This window comes from Saccopteryx leptura, chromosome 7, assembly GCF_036850995.1.
Source record: "Saccopteryx leptura isolate mSacLep1 chromosome 7, mSacLep1_pri_phased_curated, whole genome shotgun sequence".
NCBI classification, from domain to species: Eukaryota; Metazoa; Chordata; class Mammalia; order Chiroptera; family Emballonuridae; genus Saccopteryx; species Saccopteryx leptura.
In genome coordinates, this window is record NC_089509.1 from 46,654,789 (window position 1) to 46,676,085 (window position 21,297).

Sequence of the window (21,297 nt, forward strand, 5' to 3'; positions counted from 1 at the left end):
ATTACAATTTTAAACCTAATTGAATGACCAAAAAACCATATGTTGAACTCTTTTTTTTTTCTAAAGTAAGAGGAAGGGAGATAGACTCCCTCATGACCCCTGACTGAGATCCACGCTGCAACCCCATTCGGGGCCAATACTCGAGTAGTACCAAGCTATCCTCAGCACCTGAGGCCAATGCACAAACCAGCTGAGGCACTGGTTGTGAGAGGGGAAGAAAGAACGGGAGAGGGAGGGGAAGAGAAGCAGATGGTCACTTCCCATGTGTTCCCTGACTGGGGATTGAACCCAGACTTCTGCATGCCAGGCCAACTTTCTATCCACTGAACCAACCGGCCAGGGCCCATATGTTGAACTCTTAACTGAAATTCTTTAAGATGATTTTTAAAATTTTGCAGTGTTTCAAGTGTTTTAAATCACAGATGTTAGTAATGATTATAAATACATTACTGGAGCCAGCTTTTAGCTCATCAGTAAATGTTCAATACTTGGGAAATAGCAATATGAGCACCTCATATCTACATATTATTAATAAGCAGTAAATGTATATACATATCTGTCAGTAAATATCAAGCTAACTGATTTTTATGTTAGCAGACTGAAAACTATGAGCAGAGAATACGTGAGCAACAGGAACAGCTGCTACTTCAACAAATTATTATTGACAAGCTAAAATCACAGTTACTTCTCGTAAATTCCAGTCGAGGTATGTTCATGCTAATTTAATTTTTTATGTATTTCTTGAACCACTTCTAGACAAAGGTGGAAGTCATTTTTCTATTTTATTTCTCTATTGTTTCTCTGATTTACTTATGTTTATTTAAGAAATGAACACTTTCAGGATATGGCAAAATGGATATTCATATACTCTCTATGGAAGACCTCTAAGGTGATAAAACTTCCTAGAAGACAATTTGCCAATAAATAGCAAAAGCTTTTTAAAATGTTTGTACCTTTTAAACAAAAAGTTTAAATTCTAAGACTATATCATAAGAAAATACTTGTTCAAGTACTCAAAGATATGTATCAAGGATGCTCATCACAGCGTAATTTCTAATAACGAAAAACTAGAAGTAAAGAAGTGTCCAAATTACAGTCACCCATATAATGAACAGCTGTGTAGCCAAGAAGAGTGATGATAATAGATTAATTTGTGTGTGTGTGTGTGTGTGTGTGTGTGACAGAAGGAGAGAGAGACAGGGACAGACAGACAGGAAGGGAGAGAGATGAGAAGCATCAACTCTTCATTGCGGCTCCTTAATTGTTCATTGATTGCTTTCTCATATGTGCCTTGGTGGAGTGGGGTGGGGGTACAGCCGAGCGAGTGACAGTGTCCCAGTCTGTCTCTCTATCCACTGCGCCACCACCTGGTCAGGCAATATATTAACTTATTAACATGACATTTACTCATGATATATTACAAAATGAGCAAAACAGGATACAAAAATAAATACTATTTTTTACTAAGCAAAAAAAAAGGATTCTTATGTGGATATATGAAAAACTGGTAAAATATAAACCAAAATGCTAACAGAAATAACACAGATGATAAATATTATGGGTGGCTTTTATTTTTTCATTCTTTTTGGCATGTGGGCATTTTCTGATTTTTCTGTAGTAAGCTTGGAGTAGTTTAATAAGCAGTAAATGTATATACATATCTGTCAGTAAATATCAAGCTAACTGATATTTAATATCAAGCAAATGAGTATTTTAAACAAGAAATGCATACCTGAAAATAGGACATCTAAAAAGTCTAATTACAATTTCTCATGGTTAAACTGCAAAGAACAGAATTCTGGTTTTCAAAATTTTATACATTTTATATACCACTGATTTTGGTAGAGTAAAGGTTTTGTGTGTTAGTGGGAATGAAAGAAACAAATGTGAAGCAAATATGCCATAATTTAAATGAGCAAATACAAATTGTCCAAGTAACTATTTTTTAAAGAGTTTTTAAAAACTCATTGTTTAAAATCTCTACTCTTTAAAGTTAGGGGTTTGGTTTTATATTCTTTTTACACATCCAGATTGTACCCAAAACAATGGTTTCCTACTTCTGTTCAATAGGGTTTTGTTTTACAGATAACAGTTATGGCCGTGTTCCCCTGCTTGAAGACAGTGAAGCAAAGAAGAATAATTTGACTCTTGATCAGCCACATGACAAAGTAAAATCAGGAATACCAAAAGAAAAAGAAGCAAAGGTAGATTGTGCTGCTAGCTTATTTCTAAAAAAAAATATCAAATGAGAAATCGGGTTCCACAGCCTTCTTGAATTATTTAGTCAGTTTTCTATTATAACTTGGGGTGGGCAGAAATGGAGGGGGGGAGATGGAAAAGATTCTTTTCAACCCTAACATTACTTCTGCAAAAAGCAACATTCAAATGCTTATGCATAACATTTCTTCTCATTTCATTTTCCTGAGGTAGATTCACCTCTGGAATTCTAAACTGAAGTTCTGTATGCAAATAAATAACTTACATTTTCCTAAATAGAAGTACTATTTCCAAGTAAAATAAAGGCTTAGGCTTCATATTTTCTGGTATTCTCTTTTCAGGCATTTAACAAAGAAATAAAATTTTGGTAAAGTAGACAATAAAAAAGATACCAATGACTCTGGAGTAGAAAATAGCATTCTAATTTTTTCACAAATTACCTGTGTTTAAGTTTTTTTTAAAAATCCACCTAACTGGCTTACTTAAAAGTCCTCATTGAAGCAGTCAGAAAGGAATATTTCATATCTGCAAGGAGATGGGTACAAGTAGGTTAATTCCGCGTTGGTTAGAAACAACGTACACATCTATCAATAGTAGAATGGTAGGTACATCTTTACAATAAAATGCTTTTAAATTTTTTTAAATAAATGAATTTATATGTTAATATGCCTAGATTTCAAAAAAATGTAGAGTAAAATGGAAATTACAAAATAAAAAAATTGGAATAACAAATTTTTAAACAAAATGTTTTAATGTTTATAAAAACACAAATAGGAAGTAAAAGTATAAAAATGTGGATAGTAAGGATGCACTTCTTTAGAAAAATGATCACTTCTACAGTTGGTGAGAGAAGAGAGTGTGTGACTCTGGGAAGTTGATAAAGAGGGCTTCAGTATTATCTATAACATTTTTTTTTTTTTTAGTAAGAGGAAGAGAGATAGTGAGACAGCCTCCCACGTGCATCCCAAACAGGATCCACCTGGCAACTCCTGTTTGGACCAATGCTTCATTACCAAGCTATTTTTAGCACCTGAGGCTGATGCGCTCAGACCATTTGAGCTATCCTCAGCGCCCAGGGGCCATGCTGGAACCAGTTGAGCCACTGGCTGCAGGAGGGGGAGAAGGAGATGGTCACTTCTGTGTGCCTGACTGAGAATCAAACCCAAGACATCTATATACCCAACCAACCACTGAGCCACCATCCAGGGCCCACTTTTTCTTTTTTTAAAGAAAAGATCTGGCCCTGGCTGGATAACTTGGTTGATTAGAGCATAGTCTAGAAATGCTCAGATTGCCAGTTCAATCCCTGGTCAGAGCACATATAGGAACAGATCAATGCTCTCATCTCTCTCTCTCTCTCTCTCTCTCTCTCTCTCTCTCTTCTCCCCCTTTTCCTCCCTCCCCCCTTCTCCGTCCTCTCTCTCTGAAATAAATAAAATAAACATTAAAAAAAAAGAAAGAAACCCTGGGCTTCCCCAATCAAGGCACCTATGACAAGCATCCAGTGAACAGCTAGGGCGAAGCAAGTACTTCTCGTTCCCCCACCCTCTGTGAAATCAATAAATAAAAAATTTTAAAGAAAAGATCTGGAGCAAATATGGCAAAATGTTAACACTTGTTAAATCAGAGTAGTGGATATATACATGAATATTAGTCTCCATGTTTTTCTGAATCATTGAAATTTTATGTTTAAAAAGATATTATTTTAATGAGATGAATTGGGTTTTAGCTTTTGAATGAAATAAGATCGGCTAACAAATGAAGACTTTTTATATTCACAATATCAATTAAGTCAAGAGCACTATATTTCTTTCTTTCCTTCTAAGTAATGTAAGAGATTTAGCTCTGTCAGGGTTATTCTGTTACTGAGTCTATAAACTAAGACTATCTTAACTTGTTCTTATTTAACATCAGATCTGAGAAATTTGATGTTAAAATTTATTTTCCATAAATTAATATTTTAGAATAAGTTCTCTATAGAATCTATCAGCTTGTATTTTTTTAATTTAAAATCATTATTTATTTGACTCATTCAACTTTCTTCACCTCCACTTCAATTTCCATTTATCTAAAAATTCTGAAAAATACAAGAAACCATGGCGCTTGCATATGTTTATTAGGTTTATTTTGAAAGATAAATTTCAAAAACAATGATTCTGACTTTTAGAATATAATTTTACGATTGGTTTTATTATAGTACATTATAAATCCCTGAACTCTAGATGCTGAAATAAATTTAATGCTTCAGTAAACATTTACAGTCCCTTTTCTTGTTTCAGAGACTTCTAAATATCATTATTTACCATTAATTTTTAATCAAAATTCTTATATTTATTTCAGTTATAATATTTCCTTGAAGATAATAAAATATTTCCAGTTCAAAATATATATAGATGGCTAGAACAAAAGGGAGGATGTGGAAGACTATAACGTATGTTAATAATTTAGCTTATTTTAAAATTTGAATAATTAGTAATTACTTATTAAAGTTTTTGAGTTTAGTTTTTAGTCAATAAGTGGTCAAAGGAAAAATAAGTGGTCAAAGGAAACCTTTAGAATTTTTTAAATTACATTTGACTTAACTTTGTAATATGTCCTTATAAAATCTATATTTGGATACCGAGGCTGAAATTAAGTGTAAGTAATAGAAATCATGTCAGAAATAGTTTATTTCCAAGTAATTACTGATATTGCATCAACTATAACTTGTAGGCAGACAATAAGAGGAAAAAAAATACAAAGCTTCAAGTAAGAAATAAATCTAAAGTGAGTTCTTTTAATCCTCTTTACTAATAGGGGAAAGATTTATATGACAGCCACATGTCTAATACTTTGTATATCTGATCAACTCAATCTTGTACTGTAACCATTTAATAAAAATAAAAATCAACTGTCTTGTATTTTAGTTTTTTCATCTTTTTTTATATATCTAGAGCCAAAGTGCTAATCATCAGTAGATATATAAGGGAGTAAAAGAGAAGATGAAATATATTCTAAAAGAATGGATAAATTGGTCTGACCTGTGGTGGTGCAGTGGATAAAGCATCAACCTGGAACTCTGAGGTTGCTGGTTCAAAACCCTGGGCTTGCCCGGTCAAGGCACATATGGGAATTGATGCTTCCTGCTCCTCCCTCCTTTCTCTCTCTCTCTCTCTCTCTCTCTCTCTCTCTCTCCTCTCTAAAATGAATAAATTTTTTAAAAAGAGTAAAAAAAATAAAACTGATAAAAAAAGAAAGGATAAATTGGATTTATTAAGTGTTTGAGAGGTGGCTATATATATTCATTGTAAAAATTAGGTCTAATTTAGTCTGACCAGGCGGTGGCGCAGTGGATAGAGCATTGGACTAGGATGCAGAGGACCCAGGTTCGAGACCCCGAGGTCACCAGCTTGAGTGCAGGCTCATCTGGCTTGAGCAAAAAGCTCACCAGCTTGGACCCAAGGTCGCTGGCTCGAGCAAAGGGTTACTCAGTCTGCTGAAGGCCCACGGTCAAGGCACATATGAGAAAGCAATTAGTGAACAACTAAGGTGTTGCAATGAAAAAGTGATGATTGATGCTTCTCATCTCTCTCTGTTCCTGTCTGTCTGTCCCTGTCTATCCCTCTCTCTTACTCTCTCTCTGTCCATGTAAAAAAAAAAAAAAAAATAGGCCTAATTTAGATAAATTCTGGCCAATCAAGCAATTGAAATTAAAATCTTTGGCACTGGCTTATGTTGATCTATACTTACTGAATTATAATTAATTCACTTTTAGCTAATGAAAGTGAAATACTTTTTTAAAGACCTTTGAATGATTTGAATATATTAGGATTTTTCCAAAAATGAAAAAAATATTATATTGATTGGTTTTAGTTTTGTAAAAGTATGCCTCTTTATATGAGGTAAGATCTAGAAGGCAGTATTCAGAAATGGCTAAGATAATGGTACAATTTATTTTTTTCTATTTTCAATATACTTTTATATTATTAATCTCCTCAAAAATGAATTGATTTCTAGAAATCACATTCCCAATCAGTTGGCCTAACCTCTCTAATGAATTAATTGAAATGTTTTGAACCAGTAACAGTAGGAAGCTACTACTAATTACCCACAGTCCTTTCCACCTGTTTGGTGGGTGGTTTGAGGATTCAATTTCTTTAGACTATTTTGTTTAGGATTTGGTTAGACTATTTGAGAGAAGACTTGTGGATATTACGGCAAATGGCAACTTAGTGTCACCTTAGAAAAGTGAGACAGATGTGTTGGGGGAAAGAGGTTCTTTCAGAAAGTTTTATTTGAAAGTACAAAATGTATAGTTTCCTTTCTTTTCATGCTAATCCTATACAAACAATATGCAAGAATCATTTGACTCCTAAAGGGGTATAAAGTCAAGACAACAGAACCTGAGTCATTCATTGTATGACTCTTAGTACTCTGCTTGTACTTCAGACACATTAGAGAAGTACTCAGTTCAATGGAAAACCTTTCACCTCTTGTACACCATGGTAGTTTGCACAGTCCTTTTTGATGAGATATGATTTTAGCAAAGGGGGCATTGCATTGTGTATCATATATATCATATGTTACAGGAGTGCCCCAAATTTATCCAAAAACTTAACAGTTTAAAACATCAAATGTATTATCAGTTTCTATGGGTCAGAAATTTAGGAGCAACTTAGCTGGATGGTTCTGATTCAGTATCTCATGTGATTCAGTATCTCACATCTCAAGTCAGGATGTGAGTAAAGGCTTTAGTTATCTGAAGGCTTGACTGTGGCTGGAGGATCTGCTTCCAAGGTAACTTACTCACATGACTGTTGGGAGGAGACCTTGCCATGTAGCTCTCTCTTCACTACCTGCCAACTAAATTCCTCAAAGTAAGAAATACAAGAGAGAACAAGTGTTCTATGAATAAAAGAGTGTTTTCTATGACCTCTAAAATCACATATGTTCCCTTCCACTTTATTCTGATCTTTAGAAATGTCACTAAGTGTTTCAGAGGCAAGAAAACAAGTTCCTCCCCTTGAATGGAAGAGTGGACATATTCTAACAGCATCACAGGGATTATAAACTGTGGTACGGAAGAGGGTACCAAAGATCAAGGGTATGTTGGGGAGGGCTAGTGTTTAGTTCACTGTGTAATACATGTTAGTAAAGGGTAAAGGAATTCGGCAGAATATAATAATAAATTCAGCTTCCTGAATCCTATCATTATTAACATTATTAATCTCAGGAAAGAAATATTATAGCTTATCATCTTAACAATTTCAAAAATTCTAATATGAATATAGACTTTCTAGGGGAGAATAGCTGAGCAGTGCTTTAGAGAACAAGAAACTGGTGCATGTTATTACTAATTCTTTCTTATAACGAGTTTTAAAAATGAAAAATATTTGTATATAGTAAATCAAATAATACTATAATGCCTATACTTATTCTTGACAAAGATGATTATTTCTTGTCTACCATTGTCAAATGTAGTGACATAGGTCATGGTAACAGTTATTATTTGAATAATAAATTTTTTATTTTAATATAAATATAAATTGGCATTATTTATTTTATTTTTTTAAAACTAGGATTGTAACATACTGGAACATATTTTTATAATACTGCTTCTGGGAATCACTTTATTTCCCAAACTAAATGCCCTACTGGGTATTTAAGGCTTGACAAAACTTCACCCTCACCTTTCTATCCCACTTTTTGTTTTTGTGGCAATTATACAACAGTCTAGAGTATTTATCTAATTATTTATTTGTTTGTTTGGTGTGTGTGTGTCTGTCTGTGTGTGTGTGTGTCTGTGTGTGTGTGTGTGTGTGTGTGTGTGAGAGAGAGAGAGAGAGAGAGAGATGGACAGACAGGAAGGGAGAGAGATGAGAAGCATCAATTTATAGTTGTGGCTCCTTAGTTCATTGATTGCCTTCTTATATGTGCCTTGATGGTGGGGGGAGGCTCCAGCTGAGCCAGTGACCCCTTGCTCAAGCCAGCAACCTTGGACTTCAAGCCAATGACCTCTGATCTTAAGCCAGCAACCATGGGGTTATGTCTATGATCTCATGCTTAAGCTGGCAACCCACACTCAAGCTGGTGAGCCTTGCTCAAACCGATGAGCCTACAATCAAGCCAGAGACCTCAGGGTTTCGAACTTGGGTCCTCAGCTTCTCAGGCCAATGCTCTATCCATGGCGCCACTGCCTGGTCAGGCTAGAGTATTTTAATGCAAGAAGATATGTAGAGAGCAATAATATAGAATACATAAAATACTTGAGTGATACTGGTAAATTTTCTTTACTCATTTATTCAATAACTCTTAACTGTTGTGTACCTGACACTGCCAGCCGCTAGAAGAAAAGAGAGATATTGTCCCTGCTCTCTGGCTTAAAGTCTTAAGTAATAACTAAAGTTGAGCTTATTGAACGTTGTAAAGTTATTTCAGAATCTAGGATCCTAGACAAGAAGTAAATATATATAGTATGAGTTTATTTGAACTTTTAACTATTAAATAGAGATGATTGTGTTCATGTATCCAATGACCTGATCTTATGTTTAATTCTGATTTTCTATATATATTTCTAATTTATTCTTTATACATGTCTTTTTCATCTGTGTTACATGCTTTAAACAAAACTTTAAAAATACAAAGAAGGCGGTTGTTTCTTTAAGTTGCCAGTTAGAGAGCTGGCAGATTTCTAATGTGGCTCTCATTGTGATTAGAGCAGCAGCAGGTGCATGGTAGCTTTGAGGGGCAGAAAAGACCAGGTAGGTTTAGAATAGTAAGCGGTGAGCTGGCTGGGGAGCTGCCATCAGCACTAACTCACATTAGGGGAATGTGCTGTACTTGGCAGTTGTGTTTGAAGACAGCTAATGTCTAAAAATTCAACTGTCAGCCACTTAAACCAGAAGTATATTTATTGAAGTCCTTTGATTTACCCACTCTTGCTAGTCAATGACAGGAATTAAAATAAAGAATAAGAGCCTGACCAGGTGGTAGCGCAGTGATAGATGGAATGTCCAGGTTTGAGACCCCGAGGTCGCCAGCTTGAGCGCGGGCTCAGCTGGTTTGAGCAAAAGCTCACTAGCTTGGACCCAAGGTCGCTGGCTTGAGCAAGGGGTTACTTGGTCTGATGAAGGCCCACAGTCAAGGCACATATGAGAAAGCAGTCAATGAACAACTAAGGTGTCGCAATAAAAAACTAATGATTGATGCTTCTCATCTCTCGCCGTTTCTGTCTGTCTGTCTGTCCCGATCTATCCCTCTCTCTGACTCTCTCTCTGTCTCTGTAAAAAAATAAAATAAAAAAATAAATAAGAGAAGATCCATCCTCTTTGAGGAGCTGCTGCAATCTGGTTGGCGAAACAAAGATTTGGAGACCCAAAGCAGTTAACAATTATAAGACAATGTGAAGTCCTAATTACATGACAAAGTGAAATCTTAATGGCAATTTTATGGTATAGATAACACATATAGGACCTTATTTTAAAAATAAAAATTCCCAGTGATTTAAAGGTAGAGTTGAATAGGGGCTCAACATTTAGTTCAAGTAGGGAAAAGAAATTATTGCTTTTTTATTATTTATTTATTTATTTATTTAGTATTTTTCTGAAGCTGGAAACGGGGAAGCAGTCAGACAGACTCCCGCATGCGCCCGACCGGGATCCACCCGGCAGGCCCACCAGGGGGCGATGCTCTGCCCATCCAGGGCATTGCTCTGTTGTGACCAGAGCCACTCTAGTGCCTGGAGCAGAGGCCATGGAGCCATCCCCAGCGCCCAGGCTATCTTTTGCTCCAATGGAGCCTCGGCTGCGGGAGGGGAAGAGAGAGATAAATAGGAAGGAGATGGGGAGGGGTGGAGAAGCAGATGAGTGCTTCTCCTGTGTGCCCTGGCCGGGAATTGAACCCGGGACTTCCGCACGCCAGGCCGATGCTCTACCACTGAGCCAACCAGCCATGGCTTATTGCTTTTTTATTTATTTATTTTTTATTCAGTGCAAGGAGGGGAAGCAGAGACAGACTCTCCCGCATGTGCCCTGACTGGCACCCAGCAAGTCTACTAGGGGGCGATGCTCTGCCCATGTGGGGCATTGCTCTGTTACTCAGCAACTGAGCTCTCCTTAGAAGAGGCCATGGAACCATCCTCAGTGCCCAGGGCCAACTCACTCCAATTGAGCCATGGCTGTATGGAAGAGAGAGAGAGAAACCAGAAGGAGTGGGGTAGAGAAGTAGATGGGTGCTTCTCCTGTGTGTCCTGACCTGGAATCAAACCACCCATGACATCCACATGCCAGGCTGACACTCTACCACTGAGCCAAATGGCCAGGGCCAAGAAATTATTACTTGCCTATATCTTGGTAATGCATGCATAGATGTGCAACTTAAATTGTCTACATGAGTTTAATGGAAAAATTATTCTAGTCAAGAGTCAAAATTATTCCAGGCCACTTTGGAGAACATATATAAATTGAAAGCTAAAACAGGGTTTTGAAAGAGCAGTTTCATTTACTAATGTGACATAACTATGGCTTCAAAAAAGAGAGTACTCCCTTTTTATTCTATAGACAGTCCTTCAATGAGAGTCATTTATCTGTGATGGATTACACCAGTTATGTATGACAGTTTCAGCAGGCAGTGTATGAACTTTAACCCTGTTCTGCTTTCTGGTCTCTAGCTTATAAACTAGTAGCCTCATCCCTCACCTTAAACTGTTCATATCTCATATCCTGTAGACTTTAAGTGCAGCTCTCATTTAGTGATTTCCATCTGAATTTTAGGCCTCCATAGCTTTTCTTAATATTCTAGACACTTTCTCTATTGCAAGTCACTTTATATTTATTGAAGTTACTATGTATTATCCTGGTACCTGGTTTTATATACATTGTAAAAGTTTTAAAATAGAGTACCATAGACAGGTATATAATAAATATGTTTTTTGTTATTTGAACAAAAAACAAAAGTTAGAAATTAGACCATTAGTCAACATATGTAATTACCAACTAATTGTGGGAAAGTCAGATCTGGTTTGTGTCATTTAAATGCAGAACATTTTCTAAGAGTGGAACTTGACATAAATTTGACTGCTTATGTTCATTTCATTACTCAACTTTGTAAAAAAGATAGAGTCCCTTTATTTTTTTAATGTTTGATGTTTGATTCTTTCTTTTCATCTTTTATTCAGTAGAAATGGTGGTTGTGCCCTGTATATAGTAGCACATATTAATGTAAGCTGAGACTCACAGACCATTGGAGAAAATGTGTGTGTGTGTGTGTGTGTGTGTGTGTGTGTGTGTGTGTGTAGCACTTTGCTTTCTCAGTCAAAGCAAATGTCTTATGCCCCCTGTTTTGTTTCTAGAGACTCCTCCTTTTTTTATATATATAACACTTCTATATTACTCTTCTTTGGAGATTAGTCTTTGTTGATAGACTCTCTGGTACAATAATAATTAGAAGGAAAAATAATTATCTTTAATCAATTCATTCAAAGTTCAAAGCTTCCTTTTTCCAGATTGTCATAATAAATATATTACAATAAGGAAAAATACTGATATCAAAAGCATTTTAATACATTGAAATTTCTTTTGCAGAAATTGTTTCCAAATATTAATTATTGATTTAGCCTAACCCTTTCCTGTTCTGGGTTTCTGTTTTTTAATTCAATTCGTCATTTTAGGGTTTTTGAGGGAAGAAGAAAATGAGAAGTGGTATACCACTTTTTAAGACCTCTTCCTTGGTTTCTAAGCAAATTTGAGTATCTCTAGTATGGGTTTTCTCCCCATATTTCCCCCAATTATCCCCTTTTTCTCACACTTTCTGTTTTTTTCTACTGTGTTTCAGAGCCCACAAAACAGCTCGTATATTTTATTCAGCTCTGGTTTCTCTTGACCAATGAATGCATGAAAAGGCTGTTCTCTCAACCTCAGTAGGTTAGGACTAGCCTAGAACAGCATGGTTTCTCTTACTCATGTGTCATGATCTGTCATCCTAAAAGTTCTCAAACTTTGTTTTGAACCTAATATTTGTTTTCATTGTTATGAAATGCTTCTGCATTGATTTGTTGTAAAATTTTGTGGGTTTTTTGTTTTGTTTTATTGGTTGAATTATATAAAGAAAATCTTGATTCACTCAGATATGTAGTTGGAAAAGGGAAGAGTAGTTTAATAACCTTTTTAGAAATTGTGGACCCTGCCCAGTTGACTCAGTGGTAGAGCGTCGGCCAGTAATGTGGATGTCCTGGTTCAATTCCCAGTCAGGGCACACAGGAGAAGGTACCATCTGCTTCTCCATCCCTCCCCTTCTACCCTCTCTCTCTCTTCCTCTTCTGCAACCATGGCTCTACTGGTTCGAGCACATTGGCCTGGGCACTGAAAATGGCTCCATGGAGCCTCCGCCTCAGGCACTAAACAGCATAGTTACGAGCATGGCCACAGATAGGTCGAGCATCAGCCCCAGATGGGAGTTGCTGGGTGGATCCTGGTTGGGGTGCATGCAGGAGCCTGATTCTCTATCTCCCCTCATCTCACTTGGAAAATGAGAGGAAAAAAAAGAAAGAAATTTTGAGCATTTTTCTTTGTACTGCTCCAAAACTCAATAAATAGTAGTTAAGTGTTAGCTGAGGTATATATAAAAGCTGACACTAATGAACTTTCCTATTACATCAAAAGCCATTGGCCTATCTTGTATTTTGAGTGTATCTTTTACCTGTTAATGATTTTGTAGCATCATGAATTAGTCATTTGGAAATATTGGTTCACTGAACTATGTAAACCTTCCTAATATTGACTTATTTTATGATATATTTTAAAATCACTTTTAATACCATTGATCTTATCAGAAAAGTCTTTTAATATTGGACAGCTGTCAAGCTTACTGTGATGGGTATAAGGTTTCCAAAATTTTAATTTTCATGGGAAAATTTAAATTTTTTCGTGGACATCAAATCATGTCAGTTGTTCTTCTTAAAGTCAAATGCTAACTCCATTGGCTTTTCAGCAAATGTCTATGTACATAACCATAGCTTGCCTATCAGTCATTCTTTCAAGTAAAAATGGCATTCCATTAAAAAAAGGTGACTAGTTCATCATGTAACTCAGACAGTGATGCTAGGTGCTTTTCCCCAAGACAACCCTATTCTTCAGTATGAAACAGAAGCCCATGTGTATACTTCCCATTTTGTCACACACAGTATTAAAAAGATGTTAACTTTTTAATCATCAATAATTTATTGATAATAAATCATCAAAGATTTATTGAATAAAGTTCAATAAATCTTTACAGACTCACCAAGGACATTCTTGGATGCAGCTGCCCCACCCCGCCCCCCCCATTTTTTTTTTTTACTGAGAGGATGACATGGAAGAACACAGGGACTACAGTTTGTTACCATGGCCCTGGTCATATTCAGGCACCAGCAGTTTTACTCACCATCTCTTTTGCATTATCAGTATAAACACCACAGTACAAAAAGGCAAATAACATCTAATAGTATTGTAACAGTAGTTGACCCCATGGATTTCAGGTTTTGATTTTACCCTGCTTACAAGCTAATAAGTTAGCTAGTTACTGCTCCATAGATGCTGAAAGAAGACACAACACCCCTGGATCAGAGGGAAAAAAAGCTTTATTAATTTGTAGCACAGCACCCTGCAAGAGCTTTCTATTTGCATTGGCCCTGCCTGAGGGTGGCGTGGTTGTCTTGGGGGAAAGCACCTAGCATCACTGAGTTTTGAGATGAACTAGTCACTTTTTTTAATGGAATGCTGGGACATTAAAGGAGAGGACACTGAGGTTGGGAGGCTCGCCATTTTATAGCAAGCAGTAAAGCAGCCTGTTCATGGTCCAAGAGGGACACATACCTCATCCTTCAAGTTTTTCCTCTACAAAGGCAACCCTGAGAAATGTCTCAAACCTTGTATTCTTGGCAAGTACACCAAAAATGGGAGGGATACTCGGGGCCCAAGCAGATTTTCTCTCTCAAGAGTAGATCTCTTGAAAGGATCTCAGGACCCCCAGGGATCCTAGACCATACTTTAAAAACCACTGGTTTTACCAGATTATAATTTCCTGATAGAAAAATTGTGTTGTCTTTTTCTCACTAAATTATTTGCTTTTTATCCAGAAAAAAATGTCATGCTCTAAAAATACTCGAGCAATCTCCTCAGGAACTCTTAATGCATAGGGGTCATAGTGCTTGCTCATCAGTCCTTTCCACAGTTACTGGATAAATAATTGCTTTACATCTTTATACTTTAAATTATGATACTGTAAATTACTCCTGGTTACTTAGCTATACCTACTACATTAAATCTAGAGCAAACTCTGACCCAACTGGTGGTTGCACAGTGGAAAGAGTGTCAACCTGGGGCGCCAAGTTCCCAGTTTCAAAACCCCAAGGTCTCTGGCTTGAGTGCAGGCTTATTAGCTTAAGCGTGGGTCACCAGCTTGAGCCCAAAGGTTGCTGGCTTGAAGCCCAAGGTCGCTGGCTTGAGGCCAAGTCGCTGGCTTGAGCAAGGGGTCACTGGCTTGGCTGGATCTCCAGTCAAGGCATATATAAGAAGTTATCAGTGAACAACTAAGGTGCCAAAACTATGAGTTGATGCTTCTTCTCATCTCTCTTCTTGTCTTTCTCTCACTAAAAAAAAAAAAAAGAATACACACACAAAAAAGAATATATATATATATATATATATATATATATATATATATATCAGGAACGGAGAGATGAGAAGCATCAATCATTAGTTTTTCGTTGCACGTTGCAACACCTTAATTGTTCATTGATTGCTTTCTCATATGTGCCTTGACCACAGACGGGCCTTCAGACCAAGTAACCCCTTGCTGGAGCCAGCGAGCTTGGGCTCAAGCTGGTGAGTTTTTTGCTGAAACTAGATGAGCCCTCGCTCAAGCTGGCGACCTCGGGGTCTCAAATCTGGGTTTTCCGCATCCCAGTCTGATGCTCTACCCACTGCGCCACCGCCCAGTCAAGCCATATATATATGAGAAATATATATATATATTTCTCACTAAAAAGAAAAAAATAATATATATATATATAGATATATATATATCTATATATATATATATTTAGAGAGAGAGAGAGAGAGAGAGAGCAAACTCCGAATTTTGACTGTACTCTATATATTAAAAGGTACCTGATGCATTTCTGGAGGTGTTCCACAAAACTCTGGACTTGTGAAATGTTGCATGTTAAGTACTCTGTGGTCATTTTTAAAGGCACAAGAATGTACTTTATGATCCAAAATCAATAGTAAGAAAACCACTTAGTTTCCTTTAACCACAGAATCTCTAGCTAGCATTTTTCCCAATATTGTATTTAAAACCTTACCTGTTTTGTGAGCCCATCTAAGATATTGCTAGAATTTGGCAGGGGAGCGGAAGGGAAGAGTCACCTAAAACTTCATTTGTACCTGATATGTTATACTCTCAGACTTCTCAGTTGCTAGCTTCAATAGTCTTGCAATGTTGTGAAAGCTGACCTTTTCCCTGAATGATTTTTTTTCAAATATACATCTTTCCATACACTTGACATTTTGCTCTAAAATATAAATATATCCTAATATTCTAATAAAACTATTGTAAAGTATATTCCAGGTATTCTGCATGTCATTGACCTGCTTTTTTCTTCCCTGATAACTCCCTTTTGCAAAACCAAATAATTCTAAGATGGATATCTTTTATTTTCTTTCTCCCATTGTATTTATCAATAGTGGTATGATTTTTGTATTTCAACCAAGTTTTCATCTATGTAATTCTATATTGGATGGGTTTACATACTCTTATTTTTATTCCTAATCACTCCCCACTATTGACATTAAGAACAGCATGTTTTCCTGGTGCGGGGGGTCATGACTTGTTCATATTCCCTGAACGTATCATCTGGAACGTATTCCTGCTGGACAGCCATTTGCCGACAGTAAATCATGCTTTCCTTCTTGCCACTGCCGATTGAAAATGACCTCCTTCTCTTTTCCCATGCTGCAACCTTAGGATCCCCATTCCTGTCTCCAGCTCTTCTCATCTTGTCCTAAGTGATAACATCTTTGTAAAGCTGAATCTAAAACTCCTTTTTGATAAATGGTCTATTTCTTTTTGCCAAGAAGATAGTACCTTGACTTGTGGTGGCGCAGTGGATAAAGTATCCACCTGGAACGCTGAGGTCATGGGTTTGAAACCCTGGGCTTGCCCGGTCAAGGCACATATGGGAGTTGATGCTTCTCGTTCCATCCCCTTCTCTCTTCCTCTCTCTCCCTCTTTCTCTCCTCTCTAAAATTAATAAAGTCTTAGTGCTCGCTTCGGCAGCACATATACTAAAATTAATAAAGTCTTAAAAAATAAAATTTAAAAAGAAGCTAGTATATCTTGGTAGTTAGTTGTTTTTACTAACTTTTTTCTTGGCAAAATAAAATGTTGGTAGCCCTTTGTCACACTGCTTGTGTGGATTGGATTTAAGAAAGCTTAATTTCAGTGTCTTTAAAGTTTATCTTGCCTTAAGATTTTTTGATGCTCAGGTTGATGGCCTTACTTTTAAAAAGGAAAATGAAGATAGGGAAGTCTGAATTGGATTTGAGGGAAAGGTGATTATTTTATGTTTTAAAACTTGGTTGTCTACAAGAGAACAGAACAAATGAAAATATATTGGATCAAGAGAATTGAGAGTGGTTGTCAAGAGAGAGAGTGAACCTGAAGATACAGACTTTCAAAATCAATACTCAGGAGAGTCGACATGAAGATGGTTGATCAGAAAGGTGTAGAATGAGGGAAGGACAGAGTACCTATGTCGGCATCTTGGAGAATGTCCACATTTATGGCCTAGAAAGAAAAAGGCCAAATGAAAATACTAAAACTTAAGAAGAAAACATAAATATTATTCTGGTAACAAAAAAAAAGAAGGTTTCAAGAAGGAGGATCTGCTCTATGAAATACTGTTGAATGAACACTAAACAAAATAAGAGCTTTAGGAAAAGCTATTGGATTGGTGACTAAGTCATCTCTGGAAAATCATGGTGAAATTTCAGAAGAATAGACCAATTTAAAAAAACAACCGAGTTTGGCAGTTCAACTTCTCTTACAAAGGAATGAATGCCAGACAAATCGGTCCTCTACAAATAACAGTAATAACTCATACCAAAAAAAAACAATTACCTGAGGACTTTGGAAACTGAACTTACCACATTTTGGTGGGGAGTCAAAATGTGGAGCCAGTAGTGGCTCAGAGTAAGTTCCCAGTTTTCCTTGGTCTTGTCCTAAGGGTGGCCACAATTGCAGTGGCTGAAATTCCAGTAGAAAGCCCACCATTATTCTGGCTGACAAACCAGGCAGCAGAATGAGCCCAGGATAACCATGGTCAACACAGAGTGAGGGCAGGATGCCCAGAGAAGAGAGAGCCAAAGGAAAGCTGTGCTTAAACTCAGCCCCCGTTGGATGTGCAGGGCAAACTGAAACCAGTCCATAGCTAGGACTTAACGGGCTGCACTGAGCTGCTGCTCTTCAAAGCAGTAGCAGTTTGGAGTCTGAACCTAACCAACTTAATTGCCTGCAGAAACAAAAATATCAGTACCCCTCTGGTATCCTGTAACATAATGTCTCCACAACATAATATTCACAGTGTTCAGGGTACAGTCCAAAATTATTCAACATATGGAGAGTCAAGATAATGTGACTCATTTTCAAGGAAACAGATACCAACCATAAGATGATCCAGATATTGAAATTATTGGACAAGAATTTTAAATCAGCTACTATAAATATACCCACTCTTCTATTAGGAGATAGGGAGGCAAGGAAGGAAGTTAAGGTTCTGAGGGGACAGATTTAACAGTAATATGCTGTCAAATAGTGAACTTCTACAAGTTTTAGAAATACTTACTATGAAATTTTAGTTAAGAAATTATTGTCAAATTACCCCCGTCAACAAGTGAACCGGTTTGGCAGTACTTGATAAATCTGTCTAGGTTATTTTGGGATGTAAATTTCTACTTGGATATTCTTGAGCACACACAAAAAAAGGCCATACCAAAGGGTACCCCCCCCAACCCCGGCAATATTTAAACAGCAAAACTTGGCTTAGAACTGCTCTTGAGTGAGAAACATTTGTTGTATGACAGACAGGTATTGGAATCTTAAAATTATTTTGCATTGGCGCAATGTAAATATCACCATTCTAATCTACGACACCATGTTAGATAACTTAGATAACTGCACCACTTCTCCAGTAGCAAGCCCTGTGCCTGGGTTCCAGCTGTCCAGTTGCAGCTACTTCTCCTACTGCACCTGTAGTCAAATGATTTGACCTTTCCAAACCCTATTTATCACAACAAACTTTAAAGTCAAAATACTTAATTCACAAGGTTATGTCGATTAAGTCAAATAATACATTCAGCTTGCTTAAGTAATAACCATTTTCATGAAGATAATTTCTGTTCATCATGGTAATGGTATAACACAATTTGTCATTAATGGAAATGATTTTTCTAAATAAGTTCATTTTAAACCCAGGGTTTGGAGAAGGGGTGAGGGGATTAGGGGAAACCTTATTTTTTAAGTTTGTCGTGTAAGTTTCTCATTTTCTATTTTACATTAAAAGGCATTCCCACAATTAATTATTTCTTCCCATTGAGAAAATAAGATATATGCAAAAGGAACATAATACAAAGGGAAAGATTCCAAAAACAGAGTGCAAAAGTATTTATTTCACTCTGCTTCAAACAACTTCATAGGCTGAAATTAGAGTAATTGTGGCAGTACTGGTAAAGGATTTGAACTGTTGTTTTTTTTTAAAGAACGTTTTATTATAACATTGAATTGATAGAGCTTTTGGGGGATTTACATTAAACCAGAACCCTGTAAAGAACTTGGAAGTAATTGGGGTGTTTAATTTTATTTTTATATTGTTTATTTTCTTGCCACTTCCTTCAGAACTATGGGATGAATCCCATTTTGCCCTGGAATTGTTCCCGAACTGGCAGTGGGTTTGCCTAGCACACTGGATCATGCGGAACAGACAAGGCTCCTAGGATCTGTTCTTGCTCTGCTAGATTTTCTTTTTTTTTTTTTTTTTTTTTTTTCATTTTTTCTGAAGCTGGAAACAGGGAGAGACAGTCAGACAGACTCCCGCATGCACCTGACCGGGATCCACCCGGCACGCCCACCAGGGGCGGTGCTCTGCCCCCCAGGGGGCGATGCTCTGCCCATCCTGGGCGTCGCCATATTGCAACCAGAGCCACTCTAGCGCCTGAGGCAGAGGCCACAGAGCCATGCCCAGCGCCCGGGCCATCTTTGCTCCAATGGAGCCTCGGCTGCGGGAGGGGAAGAGAGAGACAGAGAGGAAAGCGCGGCGGAGGGGTGGAGAAGCAAATGGGCGCTTCTCCTATGTGCCCTGGCCGGGAATCGAACCCGGGTCCTCCGCACGCTAGGCCGACGCTCTACCGCTGAGCCAACCGGCCAGGGCGCTCTGCTAGATTTTCAGTAACATCCATGAGGGGGAGAGAACCATAGATTTCACATAGCCATAAATTTGTATAAATACATTAACAAATTTGTCAAAGTTACCTTTTCTCCTTTCACTTTCTGTTAACTATGCATATTGTATTTTTCTGAAGTTGGAAACGGGGAGGCAGTCAGACTCCCACATGCGCCCAACCGGGATCCACCCGGCATGCCCACCAGGGGACGATGCTATGCCCATCTGGGGCGTTGCTCCGTTGCAGCCAGAGTCATTCTAGCACCTGAGGCAGAGGCCATAGAGCCATCCTCAGCACCCGGGCCAACTTTGCTCCAATGGAGCCTTGGCTGCAGGAGAGGAAGAGAGAGACAGAGAGGAAGGAGAGGGAGAGGGGTGGAGAAGCAGATGGGCGCTTCTCCTGTGTGCCCTGGCCGGGAATCGAACCTGGGACTCCTGCACGCCAGGCTGACGCTCTACCACTGAGCCAACCAGCCAGGGTCCTATATTTATTTTTATTTAAACTTTTTTATTTTGTATGTTTTTCTGTTCCTGTTTTCTACTTTAATCTCTTCCCTGTCTAATCCCTTTTCTCACTTTCCCACTAACTCAGCCTATTCAGTGCTTGACTTGAACCATTACATCATTGTCTCAGGATATCTAAAAGTGGTAAGTATATTTACACAGGGTGGGGCAGTAGGTGCACAGTTCATATGGAAAATAATACAAGAATTAATAAATAGTAATACAAGAATAAACTTTCATGTACTTAAAACTGTAAACCTATTTTTGCTCTACCCTGTAGTCTATCTGCTTCTCCTCTAACATTTCATTCTTAGTTTCTAAAATGTAGGCAATAAATTAATCCTTATTTTATTTCTTTTTCCATTGATCATTTATCCTTTCTCTGTAGTAGATTTTATCAAGCTCATATTTATTGCTGTTCCACTGTTTATGTTCCCTTTACTAGTCCATCCCATCTCAGCTCAGCTTATTTCTTAGTCACATGTTACAAGTAAGAGCAGAATTCTGTTAAGCCTCATCCAGAAACAAAATCAAGTACTGGCTACACTCAGGTGCCTGACCACCTAAAAATAAATGTTCTTTTTGCATGCAAGGATCTCGGCTAAAGTTTAGAGACAATCTGTGATATGAACATTGGGAAAAAGTGATAGTCATCATTAGTTCCAGTATGTGTCACTGAAAACTTACCACCTATATTCAGTAATAGCCTTTAAAGTTTAGATTCCTTTCCTATGAGAGAATATACATTATATTAGTGAATTTAGGATTCTGTTGTCTACTTCTACGAATTCATCTTTTTAAAATTCCACATACAAGTGAGATCGTGCAGTATTGTCTTTCTGTGCCCGGTTTAGTTCTCATAGCATGCTAGCCTTCAGGCTCATCTGTGTTGTCTCAAATGATAGAATTTCAGCCTTACAATATTTTTATATATATTTGTATATGATATCCTGTCATATACATATCACATTTTTTATCCATTTACTCACCGATAGACACTTAGGTTGAATCCATATTTCTTGCCTATTGTGAATCATTTCTGTGTTTTTCAAATTGGTTTATAAAAGTAATAAAATACTTTCACTTTTACTGCCAAATATTTTAAAACATAAGCATTAGGGAAA

At 37.3% G+C, this 21,297-nt stretch overlaps 1 protein-coding gene across 8 annotated transcripts in view; it reads left to right on the forward strand.

The window, feature by feature from the left end:
* TANK (TRAF family member associated NFKB activator) overlaps positions 1 to 21,297 on the forward strand; it is a 98,599-nt gene that overhangs the window by 61,086 nt on the left and 16,216 nt on the right. For 2 of the 8 annotated variants that reach the window (XM_066345961.1, XM_066345960.1), the window contains exons 3-4: positions 595 to 706; positions 2,071 to 2,204. The exons of 1 other annotated variant lie outside the window; for it this stretch is intronic. In XM_066345961.1, the coding sequence (XP_066202058.1) occupies positions 595 to 706; positions 2,071 to 2,204 (246 nt within the window). The remainder of the gene's footprint in view (positions 1 to 594; positions 707 to 2,070; positions 2,205 to 21,297) is intronic. 5 more of the 8 variants (XM_066345963.1, XM_066345966.1, XM_066345964.1 and 2 more) reach the window with 3 other exon arrangements.